Raw genomic sequence first — 15,094 nt, forward strand, 5'->3', positions numbered from 1 at the left:
CCTGAGCAGGGAGCTTGGCAGGGACTGCACATCTGTTGCTACGGCCTAAATTTGGTGGAAATCAACATCCATTCCCATTACAAGGTCAGTCTATAAATCACAGCATCTCGGGAGCAGAGACACATCATTCAGTTGTCCCTGCCATTGGAACGAGACCACGGGTAGAGCAGCACGGGCGGCGGAGAGGCAGTGATCATTGCAGCCACTCCAGCTGCACCGGCCCGCGACTGCGAGCCAGAACCACAAGACGGATGTTCAGGGGAAAACGTCTTTAATGCTCTTTTACACTAGCACTCAAGGAAACACAGCCTGAACCCAATTTAACCTTGTCATGCATTTGTACATAATATTATCTTACAGAAAGACTGGCTCCCATGTGTTAATATGCTTTTGCCCATCAGGAAATATACTATGATCATCCAGATCTGTTTGTACACTTAAAAATAAATTAGTAACTGAGCTAATATAGTTATAAGCTATATGAATAGCTTATTCATAGTCTCAGTGTTTACGGTTTTATGTTAAAATGGTGAGTGATGTTCTGTATTTATTAGCATGTCCAGTTTCATTTGACAGTAATTATAATTAAAAATTCCCCCCAAATTAACTATCAAAATGCATGCTAAACAAACCTGAAATATGTAGGATACACTAAAGAAAAATATCAAGATATTTTTGTATTTAAAATGTGCTGTTTAAGAGAACAAGGAAAGTATTGTCTGTAAACGACTTATTCTTCCATCTCTGGTCACAACCTTTTTCGGCAATGAGAAGACCTGAACATTACATACCTTCCTCTTACATAGAGTTTGGAAGAGTTAAATTTCTAATTCCCAAATGATTATCAAATTTAAGTGAATCTCAGACACTGAAGTCAAGTACCTGAAAAAACTGATATGAAAAAAAGCAACTTAATCACTACCAAAAGCTCATTTAGCAGCTTAGCAACTCCTAGGTCCAGTTCTTTTCGTCAGGTCAGGGGTCTGATACTCTTTTACACTTCCAGGCAGCAGACATACAAAGCTTGAATTTTATTTGTTTTTCATTTAAGTGGCTTTAATAGATTACAGTAGAGATTAACATCCTATGTAGAAGCCTAATTTCAAATTCAGCTTTGAACAGATCTGATTTCTACCTTCAGACTTGTTACATTTAAACAAAAATCATTGCTTTTCATCCACTCTGCTGAAGTTGAAGGCAAGATACTTGGCTTGCTGACCAAAAGAGGCACACCCACTCACTGCATTAATAAAATAAGGTTACAGCCAGCCACAGATCTGAGCCTGGGGAGCTCCTTAACACAGTCACTGAAAGCACTGACCACCATAAACACTGGTGTATACAAGGACAAAAGGACAAAAGAGCGAGACTCCCACTTATTAATGCGTCTTCTCTTGTGTAGCTAAAGCACCATATGTACCCGGCTCTACAGGCTGACAGAGTATAAAAGCAGCAGGTACTTACAAACGCTTAGCAGAGAGTAAAGGAAAAAAAGTCAGGGTTAGAGCTGAAAAATGAAGCACACTACCACCACCGTGGTCCGAGGTCCACTGACCTCTGCAGAACAACAGCTCCCACCTGACCCCACTGGGCTTTGGATCAAATTCCAAATGCACAAGGTGAGCTTTAAAGAGATGCAAGGGGCCAGCCATAAACATCCCTTACTGCCAACTCCTACTGACCTTTGGCTGGCTGAAACACTACATGACACAGACTGTGCCTCTCTATTCTTTCAGGTTTTCCCATCTATCCATCCAGGACAGTGCAGTTAAACCCCCCACCTTCTTTTCTCTCTGGGATGGCCTCATTATTTATAAATATATCAAAAAAAACCATAAAAGTAAGCTGCTTCTTTGTGCATATAAACATATGCTTTGATTTAGGGGCATATCTGTTGAAAGCCATCAGAAGTCAGGACTGCAAGGATGCTACCATTCCTCTGTGGGTGTAGGGCAGGGAACATGAAGGACCCTCCACGCCCAACCCAGAAGTGGTAAAGCAAAGGGCAGCAGCCAGGAGGAACTCAGCCAGTGGTCCCAGCCACTGCAGCCATGATGCAGACAGCTTCCCAGGGGAATACCACTGTCCTTGACCCTCCTTGATCCCCATTATGGAGGCCATACCACGAGACCTCGGAGAGCGATTGGGCAGCATGAAAGGGAATGGAAATGAAGGAGTCTTCAGGCCTCCCAAATGAGCATGAAGGACTTCCCCAGGGAGAAAGCCAGCGAGGCTGCTGGTTGCAGAAGAGCACAAGTAAATACAGTGGGAGGGGGAGCAGATGTGGCAGTCACACACCTTAGTGTAGATAAAAAGATAGCTCTTTCAGTAGTTTCTGGTAAGAAGCCAGAATATTTTGAAGAGCAGTTAGTGAGAAATGTTAAGTGTGCCGCACGGTGGCAAATGCGCTCTGCAAGACTTTTAGGCTGAGCTGGCTGAATTTACAGCTATGCCTACCCACTTAAAGTAACCTGGATCACAGCTTAGCTCTGTGCGTGCAGCCTCCTCATCAAATTCCAATGCATTTGAATTTCATTGTATCTAGACTTCTATTTTGCAGGTATTAAAACAAAAGCAGAAAAAGGATCAGGATCACAGCGAAGATCAGCACCTGACCATTCTTAGCTCTCAGGTCTGTCCTCAGTCCAAACCTCCAAAACCTGTCTGCCACTGCTCCAGTGAAAGATCCTGCCACTAAAACCTTGCACAAAACATCGCTGAAATACATGGCACAGTTTGCTCACCATGACACACCGCCAAGCAGTGAAGAGGATAAAAGCCATGCTGGTCAGCAAAAAGGTAAGATGTAGGTAGGGGCATCAACTAAAGTCTAATTTTATAAAGTTGCCTGACTCTGGCAGGCACCTTCAGCCTTTCCAGCTACAGCGAGTGATTCCCATGTAGCAAAAGCCATTTCTTTATTTGTCAAACTAATTTGTTGGTGAGGATATGAGGGACTGACAGCCCTTTCCACGCACAGTATGATGTAGACAGGCACTGAACACAGCAGACTGGAAAAACAACACTGAAGAACATCTCCACCTTAAAGGTACTATCTCACCAACAAAATATATAGCAGATCTGCATTGGCCCAGACCATTACTTTCCCTGGCAAGGACTTGGGGACAAAGCTCCTTAAAACAGTAGTAATCATATTCCACTCATGCTCCTTTTTACTGCTAGCTGTAAACTAGCTCCACATGCATCATGGTTTTGCATCAAAATGTGCACAGACCAAACCCATACCCAAAGGGACAAGGTAGATCCGATTTACAGCTTTGACAGGTCTGTGCACCCGAGGCAGAGCGTGCAGGAAATAGCCTGACATCTCACTTGGAGAGTGGTTAAGACCCTGCTAGCAGAACTGGATGCAGAGCCACAACAGCCTCCCACAAAGACCCAGCAAAAGAGCAGGGAATTTGCTGTCCATTTTTCAAGAAACATGAGAAGCAGGCGGCACTCACGAAGGCACTACTGGGGAAGAGAGAAGTCAAGTTTGATCCTGACTTGCAGCATCCCTTTGACAGGACAAGCCCAAGGGAAACCACAGCTGCACTGGGAAACGAACACACTGTATGGAGTCACTTCAGTAATGAGATACCACACTGAAAACCGCTTAGCCTTTACTATATTCAAAACAAAGCAAACGGAAGTTATTCTGACCCAATGCATATATTACCAGCAATACCCGTAAGAGGCCAATTGCTTGGCAGAGGAGGCTGAGAAGTCCAAGTTCAATTTAGAGACTCAGAAATTCTGTTTGTTTGTTACCAACCCAATACCAGTGTGTTTTTTTGATTTTTAGCGTGGTTTTCTAATTTAAATGGAAAACTTAGGCCCATCCTGCTGACAACTGAAAATATATTTACTAATATGCTCTACACTACTATGGAAGAACTGTCTGCAGGAAAACCTCTGTACTTCATCTGGATCTCTGTATGTCTCAGGTGGTAGGGCACTGGAAGACCTCTCTGAAGCTGAACTCTTCCTGTCTCATTACACTCCAGAGTTAACACCCAGGCAAGATAACTTCATCAAGATCAGATAGCTCCAAACTATTGTCCCTCTCTACTTAGAAACACCATTATGTTGCACATATTCATGTGCCAACATGCCTTTTTCCTTGCAGAACCAACAAGGCTGCCATGAGTACTCTACTAATGCAGGTTCTCAGCCAAAAATTTTTAGACCCTCACCAGTTCAGGCAGATGACAAGCATACATGACAAAGATGCTTTCAATAACACATGAATTGTCACTTCCTTGATGGAAATCAGGCTCCTTCATTTCATTTCCACCGAATGGTCCTGGCATTGCTCCTGAGAGAGCAGGTGACTGGCAAGAGCCCTGGAGGACCAGCAACAGAAAGGAGGCGGGACAAACCAGAGAAAACGAGTGAGCCAAGCACTGTGCTTTTTCCTTCCACCTCTCAGAACAGCAGCAGCAACTTGCAAGGGGATAATTTCAACAGGATTGACTATTTACCTGAGGATGAATCTGTGGTTTATCACACGTAGCCTCAAAATCCAGCACTAAGAAGTAGTGATATCTCTGTGGAGGGAAGGATGACATTGCTGCCATGGAAGCTCCAAAGCCGTGGGACGCCAGTTTCCTGCTTACGATGGAGCTGTACCCTTTGAGAACACCAGCCCGGAGGAGGGAGCACACAGCTTGTCTTGCCCTTGGAAGTAAGTTTTGGGGAAACTTTGCTGCTCCAGTATGGAGGAGTGCTATCATTGAACATCCAGAGGCATCTGAAACTGAAGACAGACTCACGTTACTCATGCACACGTACATCTCATCTCTGCTAGCATCTCTTCACAGTCATCCTCTGACAGGGATTTCCTCTGTGCTTCCCAGTGGAGGTTCCAGCACCACAAACCTGAAATAACACAGTAACCTGCTCTAAGCACAACAGATGACATTTGGACTGAGCTCAAGGTGTCCAGAATCACAGGCAACTGGAAATTAACCTCCGCAAGTGGCTCTAAATTAAGAACTGAGACACACAACAGTCATGGCTCCAGGCACCAGATCACACTCCCCTGCTGAACCTTATCATAGCAGAACACAAAACAAACCACTTAAAACATAGAAAATCTGATCTAAACGCCATTGACGTTTCTGAGGAGGCCTTTGGTCTTTTCATATGCAATGCAACTTCTGATACATAGTAGGGATTGAATACAGCAATACACATATCAAGACTACAACCCATCCAAACAGCTTGGCCCTGAAACACGTGTTAGTTGCACCAAAACCTCCCATCTCCATTACAAATCCACGTCTGGTGGCTGGAAGGCTCCTCCCCAGGGAAGTTCTCATTTGCTCTGTGTACTGCAGGAACTGTAAAATGCAAGCAGGACTCTCTAGGTTACAGTCTCCCTCCCAAAGAAATACCTCACCCAGCCATCACCTTCTGATGCTTCTATTTAACAAATGCTATTTAATAAATTACATTATCCACATGAGACTACCTGGATTTCCCCTCCCTACGCTTTTTCTTTTAAAACATTGCAGGAAAAACTTGACAGGACTGTCACTGCCCAAGGCGAGTCAGCCTCAGGGCTGTTAATAGGTTTATTGGGATGAGAGTTCAAGCCCAACTCATGGAGGTGTTACATAGCTGGGTAGAGTGACCGATAGCAAAACAGGTGAATTGAAGCAACCCAGTCCTCTCGAACAAGGATATGATCACCCCCTCTAACTGTGTGTGTATATATATATATATACACACACACACACCTCGCTACATAGATATTTAAATCCATCCCACAGTTGGTCTCACTGCTTGTGGCTCTGGGCAAGAGCTCCATCGCGCATCGCGCCACGTGCCCCCCACCCGCCTGGTTTCCACGCCCAGCCTCCCCACGCCTGCCTTTACTTTTTGCTGCCGTGAAGGGCTGGATGCGCCCGCTCCCACACATGGAGCCGAAACGGGCAAGGCGAAACGGAGGACTCGCCGCCCATGAACAAAGTCGCTGTTTGCACAAAAGACAGCGTTTGCTCTCTCCCATCCGTTAGTCCGTCAGGTAAATAATGCACGTGCCAAAACACACACTTAATGAGGTAAATAATATGCCTCGAATAACGGCTAAATCTGTATTTACCTGCGAGACCAGAGAAACTCGGAAGGACCAGATTAGGAGATAATTGCAGCTGAGCAGGTTGTGTGCTTCGAGTAAACATGCATTTGGTAACCTTCCCTTTTCAAGGTTTTGAGTGAAAGGCAAAAATCAAAGGAGCTGAGATGTTTAAGACTGAGCCCCTGCCCACGCTGCCAATTCCATGGCGTAAATGCATCTCCACCTTGTGGCTTTCACATTTTGGGGGGCTGCTTGCTTTATTCAAGCAGTGTGCCAGGGAGCAGGTACACAGAAAACTGAAAACTCAAGTTACAAAACCATAATGGAGAGCCCAACATTGCATTTATTCTAAATGGGCTCAATTCTACCTATTGCTTTTCCATCTACAACTTTTACTGTCATTAATAAATGCGTTACAGCCAAATAGAAGTTAGCTATATTCACTTCTAACCTGCACCAGATAAGAGATATTTAAGGTATACGTGCTTTAAATCCTCAAGCTACTGGCTATGAATCTAAAGGCCCATCACAGCAAATATAGTATCTCAGAATAAAGCAGCTTGTAAGTTAGTTGCAGGAAAACCTGGTCTTTAGCCTGCTGCATAAAGTAAAATATACAGTTGGAGTGGGGGAGGCAGGCAGGCTCCAACCCCTAAATCAAACACATGCAATAAAACCTACATTATCCACCCACACAGAGCAAGATCAGTACTTCTCTAATGTATCTTAACTGGCAAGACTAGGGCATCAGACGTAAACCCCATGAATCTTCAGGCTGGCCCGCACCATGCACAGCAGCGCAGAGGTTCCCGAGCCACTGAGTCCACACAGCAAAGGTAAACCGGCCGTCTCGGCAGGATTCAGGCACGTCACCACACAGACACAGCAGCACCACTCCAGATCCCAGCAGGTCTGTGTCACACACATACCGTGGCACATCAGCAGAGGGAAATAACAGCCAGCATCTATCTAGTGCCTGTTTACACTAACAACCTCTGCAGGTGGTCCATGTCAAACGACAGGACCAGGCTCCTCATCCTAAAAGCAGCCTTCCTCCCCACTCTCCCGGGTAGCAGAGGGAGCAACAAAGCTCCAAACAAAGGTGTGCAAGTGGGGTATTGCATGCTGATTCCCCTACACAGACAGCATACAAATAAGAGCAACCCCACTGCAAACTCTGCACCTTCAGCCCAATGAAGTTTTAACTGCGTGTTTACCCAGCCACTGCTCGAGGTGCCCTGGGAAGACCTCACATCATCTTCTTTGGCAAGGTCAGAGTGCCTCAGAGCACAAGATAGCTGGTGAGCAAACACATTTTATTAGAAGTCATGTAAAGCATTCAAAACGGCTGTGACAATGCAAGGCACTAGTAATTATCCCATATTTTTTTCCAACGGTCAACAATGCAAGCAACACAGCTTCAAAAATTAGAAACCCGGCTCTATCCATATAAATCCACATGTTCAGTGATTCCATTTCCAAACCTAAAACACCACATATAGATTTCTTATGCACACAGGTTCAGATTATAATCTCAGACAGCGCAAGCTGTCACATCTGGCATTCAACCTCACTGGGTTAATATTTCATATCACACAGCTCCAATTCCTTACACAGATACGTATGAAACATAACGGGACCATGAACTGAGGCTGGACCTCAGGAATTATTTTGACAGATTGTACACAGACCTAGGAAAATGTGACAGCACTTTACATTTGCAACACCCAATAACATGGGAAATGGCCATGTGTGGTGGGCTTCGGCTGGAAGATAAAGTTCACGTTATGTGCTGTATAACAGCGGGTGCCACATGTGACATCACCGGCTATAATCAGCAACTATCTTTTAAAAATAATTAAAAAAAAATTAAATCTCTGGACATCAGCCGCAGGTAACAAGACAAGCTCAGGCTGACTACAGCTCTCGCTTGTTAGTGGTCCAAGCACACGATACTAAAGCACGACAGTTTGATCACCAGCAAGTAAGGAAAGCCAGGAGAAAGGCAAGTGCCAGCTGTAGCTGCCGGCTTGCCAGGGGCCCCACCGAGCGCAAAACAAGAGAATCTGCACTGGTGGCTGTCACGCTCCAGGCTTCCCACCGGGGAAGCCGCTTAGGGGCAACCACAAGCAGCAAGGAACGAGATGGGGAACTCCCGCCACGTGAAGAACACTGGTGACAAAAGCCAGCAGGGCATTACAAGTGCTCTCCCCCACCTGCGGGACAGCCCCAAAGCCACATACAGAGATGTGCACCACGCAAGTTGCAGAGGATTCAAATTGATCAATGGTGAGAGAAATTAGCCTAGGAACTTGAGCTTAATGGGCTCTTTGCACATAACATTAATATTTACTTTTTACAACCACATCTAATTAAAATCACCTGGCAGCAAGAGAAGGCATAACTTTAACAGCTTGCCTTTAACCCCAAAATATTTCCCTTCACTGTCCAGTTTGATAAGCTGATGTAGGGAGGGGGCAAGAAGACAAAAAACTAAGTTCAGGTTGGAGGGGTCACCCCAGAAATTATGTGTTTTACGAGAGCCTGTGTTTACACGTTAGATTACTTTGTTACAGCAAACAAAAAAGTAAAGTTTGTCATAAACAAACAAAAAAACCCCAACACTAATCTAAAGGACAAGACAAACTAAAATTAAAAAATAAAAGCAAGCAAGCTTTGGGAGTCATACGCTTCAGTTCATTGCCTGTGCAAAGCCTGGGTAGGGGCAGCTGTGACTCCTGGCCTCCTACAGACAACTGAACTCAAGGCTAGAGCAACCAAAACCAATCCAAAATGTAAGTCAGGTTTGTCTTATTTTATTAAATTATAAATATAAAGAGTAAAAAGATAGGGTAATAAAGATGCTTTTTGTAGAACAAAATTGCATACATTTAGCAACACCTGGAACAGAGTATAACAAAAAAACCGCAGGACTTCCATTTTGGTAGCCATTCAAATGCATACTCAGAGGTCAAATGTGAGCCCATATTTCAGTTGTGTGAAGATATAACTGAAGAACAATAGAGATAACTATTTTTTTTTTAATCAACCTTAACCTAAACCCAAATATTTCATTAGATGAACTACAGTCCAAAAATGACAGCACCTGGCTAGCCTGCAAGGCAGGAAATGAGAGACTATGAACAAAACCAGCTTATCCACTGTCACCATCCAAACTTGCAAAAAAAAAAAAATACATAAAGTAAAACAAACAACAAAACACAAAGCTTTTGGAACCGTTTTAATAATGTAACATAATTTTAGACAGGTAAATTTGCTTCTTTAATTTGTTAACCTCACAGTATCATCCCTTGAACATGAATCCAGTACAATTCCATGGTTGCACTCCCTTCACTTTTGGTTGGGTTTGTCTCCAGCACTGCTAGACAACCAAGCCCGTGTTTTGGAAAATTTGTAATGTAACTTTCCCAAAGCACTGCCATGGGATGCCTATATGCTATCCCATCATTACTCAGCTCAGATACAACTTGGCATCAATCATTTTGTTTTTACAGCACTCCGCAATTGCACCCAGCCTCTTCCCACTAGAGATGAAGAGGACCCTGTTCTCAAGAACTTACAGTCTAAAATTAGATGCAATACAACAAGTGAGGGTAACAGCAGAGAAGAATGAGGGTTACAGGAGCAAAGTCAGGCAACCACTCATCTGGGAGATACGTGCATCTTGATAGTTCAATTAAAAAAAATAATTCACTCTATATAGGCACCAGCTTCCCTCTATATGGCCATTATGGAAGAGATAAGTGAACACGGAAAGGGTTGACTAAAGGATGGAGGGCGCTCTCGGGTTAAGGAAGGTCTCTCCCGTTTCTTGAGCTCATTCTTCCCGCTGCATTCCTTGGCTGATATGTCAAAGGCACCACCAGATATGTCAGCTATGTCAGAGCACCAGAATCTCTTCCATTGTGACATCACAGACGCGATGGCTTGTGAGATCACAATGAGCAAGGCCGAAGGCGCTGATTACTTAGGGAAGCACTTGCTGGGGCTATCGCACCCTATGAGGCTGGGAAACAAACACATCTCAGTTCACTTGACAACACAGTGAAACCCGCACAAGACTCCACACCGCCAGGACTCAAACTCGTCTGAACAGACCACCCAGAAGCCGTCCCAAAGATGCACAGTACAATTCCACTCCAATTTTATCAGGCCACCTCTGCTAGGCAACCCACTTTTGTCAGCTCCTTGACTGGTCTCCTAAGACAGGCTTTGCTGTGTATTTTTAAACCTCCTCCAAGAGTAACTGCAAATAGGCAAACAGGTCTAAGCTGGAGTCTGAAGAAGTTCCACACAGTAAAGGACTGGTCACTTAGAGGAAACGTAGAGGAAGGAAACAACAAAAATTAAAACAAAGCAGCAACAACAGAGATGCATACAGCAAAAGACTGGAAAGTCACAGTGGAAGAGCAGATTTGGTATTAAGGAAAAGAATGGTTGCAGAGGATCAGACCAAGAATCCTCTAGCCCAGTCCCTCGCCTCTGCGTGGGAGTCATAAAGAAAATGCGCCAGGGTGAAGCTACACAAAATGGGGGTAACCAAGCCAATAGGTCTGGGAGGCCAAAAGGAGGCAGGCCTGTCCTTCCCTCTCGGTCTTACTCTCCTGCTGATTTCCCTACACCAGTTCCTGAGCTTGTCTGGCCCCTCTGTGAGCCAATTCAACCACAGGAACCTATAAAAGGACTAATGCAGCCAGAATAAAACACAATTAAAACAAGATAGTTTCCTGCTGGTTTAGTGAGACGAATCAGCTCGGGGTCAGGCTGGATGAGTGCCAAAGCTCAAAGGAGAGGATGGGCCCACACTGGCAGAAGCAGGAGGAAGATGAGCCACTGGGAGCTGTTGGTCGGCTCAGCCGCTCACCCAGCCACGTACTCAGACCAGGATACGTACACCTGGGATGGCGTGGCACTTTGCAGGAAATGGAGAAGGTATCTTGGCTCTAGCAGCATAAACACATAAAACTTGAAGTCGGAAAGCCCATCGGACTATCCTGTCTGAACCTCATGTAATGCTGGCCATAAAGTTTCCACTTCATTACTCCTGAATTGAGCCCAAAGGCTTGAACACCTTTCAGAAAAGTTTCTGGCCTTGAATTGCAGCATCAAGTATGGAGGCTCCCCACTACCTTCAGACAGCTCGTTCCAATGGTCAATCTATTCGCTGTCAAAAAATAACACATCTTAGTTTTCATTCATACTTTCCCAGCCCCGGTCTTTGGAGCAAGTTCTGAAATTTATGGCATTTCAGTGCCCTCAATCCACAGCAGAGCTCCTAGTGCCAGGAGTAAGAGATTTGTAGCTACTACGCTTCTAGTCAGTAAAAGCTATCGCATATTGACCTAATTTAGTGGAAAGGAGACATAGCAGGCCACCCTTTGTTTAATGGAATCTAGCACGCATAATTACTTGATTTTCATACACATGAATGCCACAGTTGTTCACACCACTTATACAGCTGCACACCTTCGTTATCTGAAAAATGAACTTGAAGGTTAACACCCAAGAGTGCCAAATAAATCTCAGCCTGGATTCAGGGAGACAACACTTGCATTGCTCAATACACTGGTTGCTTTTGATCTTCACAAATGAACTCCAAAAGTGTTTAAAAAAAAAGTCTGTATTCCGTTAAAGTTCTGTCCTGGTAGACAGGCAAATGCTCCAAGCAAGGTAGCAGCTACAGTGGGGCATGGTTTCCACACAACCCAGTCTCAGTGAGCCTGGAAAACCAGCCAGAGAAGACGTTGACCCTAACATTCAACCACAAAAAAAAAAACAAACCAACCAACTGTAACAAATACAGCTGAAATTTAAAAAAAAAAGAAATTTTTTTTTTTTTTTTTTGGTTGGGAGTGAAGTATCTTTACCTGCATAACCTATCTGGAGAAAATGCAACTTCTCAGGTGGCATTTGGCCAACACAGGTAACTTCTCTTGGGGGAGAGAAAAGTTACCAAACGGTATCTAGCAGCAACAGCCAGCACCTCTGCTCTAGGTTACGCTTTGAGAGCCACAACTTGTCCTCTTCTCCCCTCATCTGCCTGCCTGCCATTGCACCATGCTGGTATATTAGCTCAGCCCTACTAGAGTAAAATACCAGGAGTCTCCGCGATGACCACTTCCAGCAATAACACGTGCTTCGGATCCAAGGACAGACTTGTGACAAATGCATAGTTGCTTAATAGCCTTCAGTGTTCTCCTATAAGTACAGTCAGAGTGGCTGGTCCTACACTGTTTACCTTAACTTCACCAGACCTGCACTCTGCAGTCTTGAGGCCCTTTACTGGAGGTGGCTACTGGACTGATACACGGGGAGAGTCAAGTGCAAAACTTAACACATTTAAGTCTCTTCCAGAGCTCCATTTCCAAAATTTAAGGGGGAGGCAGGGGGTGGGGAAGAATAAATAAAATCAAGGCCTACCAAAGTTAACAGAGCCAAAACAAGACAAGCACCAGAACAGCTGTAATCGGGCCTCCTAAAGGAATCAAGTTAAGTATCTCTCAACTGCAGACCAGAAACTTTAGGTCATATTAGTGTATACTCAATCCAAGGACTTCTTTATTTAGCATCAAGCACATGAGCATTTTCTTTTTAATGCTTTAATGGGTTTCTTCTTTTGGATTTTGGCAACAGTCAAATCTGTCTGGCTTTTTTTAAAAACAAACAAACAAAAAAACCCCCCAACACACCATTCATGTGGAGCAACCCAAAGTCTGAGATGAACGAAAACCATAAAAGGGCCACTCTTTGAAACAAGACAGGCATTTAGTCCACACTATAAACTAACATGAAAATTCAGTTGCAAAGGCCAGAATTCAGTACTTGAAAAGGGAAACAAAAATATCTCAAATCAAATTTCCCAAGCCCACACATTGAAAAGTAACCAACTGGACTTCTAACACATTACTTATTTTAAGAACAATTCATTCTTGGAAATAAAAGTTCAAATGCCAACTTTAACATCAAGTGATATGAGATGCTACAATGTTGCAAAGAGCAACTAAAGGATAAAATAAAGTCAAGTTACCATTAAAAAAAATATATATATCCTCAAATGACTATCTAACAGTATCTGATGGGACAAGTGCCTTTGCAATGTACCTGCCCGGGGCCCTGCGCACCTCATCCTTCCTGAGGCACAGTGCAAGCATTAACCTATTAGAAAACTTGCTGGTCCCTCGCATCACTGCTGAAAGAATATTAAGAGTTCAGACTAAGCAGCAGCCGTCAATCCACCCACTTCTGAAACCAGAAGCTCAATGAGGAAAGAGATAAGTAAAAAAGTAGTAAAACAAATGTCAGACTTATTAGCAAACAGGCCAGCAATGACCACGTAAATCCACCAGACACAGGACTTGTAAAAGAGAGAACATAAGGAGTAAACGACAACACCTCTTCATGTATCTCAGTTTAGAAGAAACACCTGTAACGGCACAGCAGCAAGAAAAGAACAGGAGAAGAGATTCCTACTGCCAGTCAGGAAACAAGTAAACAGATCCTGCACTTCTAAGCCTTCTCAAGTTTACTTCAGTCTCAAGATCTGAGACAGGTGACCAGTTCAATCTCACAGGATAAAAAAAAAAACAGGAAAAAAAAAAAAAAAAAAAAAAAAAAATAAAACCTCCTACTCCCCATCACCGCCGTCTATGAACCTCCACATCCCAAAAGGAACATGAAAAACCCTCGTCGCTGCTGCCTCTCGCTCACCCCGCGCACGCCCCCCGCCCCCCGGGGAGACACGTTTTTCCCCCTCCTCGAGCCTGAACAGCACCTGATCCCGCTCTGGCCGGGACCCGGGGGGGCCGCCGCCGCCACTCTCCAGACGTCCACCCAAGCCAGAGCCCGCGGAGCGGAGGGCCCGGCGGCCCCCAGCTCCACCAGAGAGGAGCCCGTGGCTCGGCGTCGAGCGGACGAGGCGCCGCCACGCCTGCCCGCCACCGCCCCGCGCCCTCCCCTCGGGCCGGGGCCGCCCCCCCCGACGGCCTCCCCACACCCCCGCCGCCGTCCGCCCCGCAGCCCGGCTCGCCGCCCCACACCCCCGGCCGCGGCCCGCCGCCCCGCCGCAGGCCCCGCCGCCGCGGGGGGCCAGGCCGCGCCCCCACGCCCCCCCCTCCCTCCCCTTTCCCCGGCTCTCCCCCCCCCCCCCGCCCCCCGGCTCCGGGCCAGGCCTCCACCCCCCGCCCCGGGCCACGGCGGCCCCACGCCTCCGCCGGGCCTGCCGGGCCCCCGCGCCGGCCGGGCCCCGCCGCGGCCGTGCCGCCGCCCGCTGCCCGACGGCGCCGTGCTCTCGCCCCCCCCCTCCGCCCCGCGGCGGGGGGCCGCCCCGGCCCGGCCCTCCCCCCCCGCCCCGCACACACTCCGCACCACGAGTCCCCAACACCGCCACTCACCTCCGCGCACTCTGACCCCCGACCCCGCTCTGAGCGGCAGCGCCGCCGGCCAACCGCAGCGCCGCCTGCCGCCGCCGGGGGCGGGGCTTCCTCCCCGCCGCGCCCCCTCGCGCAGCCGCCCGCCGCCCGCCGCGGCGCGGGGCACGCTGGGGCTTGTAGTTCGGCGGCGCCGCGCCGCCCCCCTCGCCCTGCCCCGCCGCGTGGCCGCGCCTCGACGCCGCCGCCGCCGCCGCGCCGGGTCCCCGGGCGCCGGCCCGCGGTGGCCGCCCCCCCCCACCCCTGCGCGCCCGTCGGCCACCCCTTCCCCTCCCCACCGGCTCACCTCCTCCCGTCCCCCGGGGCCGCCCCTTGCTCGCCCCCCGTGGGTCCCCCAGCGCCACCTCCGCCCGGCCCCCGAGGCCTCCCCTCTCTGTGCGCCGCCCGGGCCCCAGCGAGCCCGGCGTTCGGCTGTAAATGTCATACCACGCACGCCGGGAGTTCGCGTGGGCTGCAGCAGGGAGAGGGCACGTCCCCCGTGCCGGGGCGGCGCCGGCTGCGGGTGCGGGTCTCACCGGGGACCCCTCTGCGGGGGTCTCCCCCGGCCCCCGCTGCTGCCGCC

The 15,094-nt window shown here is 47.4% G+C and overlaps 1 protein-coding gene across 4 annotated transcripts in view; it reads right to left on the bottom strand.

Moving 5' to 3' along the window:
• ERI3 (ERI1 exoribonuclease family member 3) overlaps positions 1–14,586 on the bottom strand; it is a 136,227-nt gene extending 121,641 nt beyond the window's left edge. Inside the window, exons 1-2 of one of the 4 annotated variants that reach the window (XM_030034018.2) lie at positions 14,497–14,586; positions 4,485–4,759 (exon numbers count right to left, since the gene is read on the bottom strand). In XM_030034018.2, the coding sequence (XP_029889878.1) occupies positions 4,485–4,736 (252 nt within the window). In that variant the 5' untranslated portion in view covers positions 4,737–4,759; positions 14,497–14,586. The other 3 variants (XM_030034020.2, XM_030034019.2, XM_030034017.1) reach the window with 3 other exon arrangements.
• Between the last annotated feature and the right edge of the window lie 508 nt (positions 14,587–15,094).

The sequence above is a fragment of the Aquila chrysaetos genome, chromosome 12, assembly GCF_900496995.4.
Source record: "Aquila chrysaetos chrysaetos chromosome 12, bAquChr1.4, whole genome shotgun sequence".
In the NCBI taxonomy this organism is placed as follows: domain Eukaryota; kingdom Metazoa; phylum Chordata; class Aves; order Accipitriformes; family Accipitridae; genus Aquila; species Aquila chrysaetos.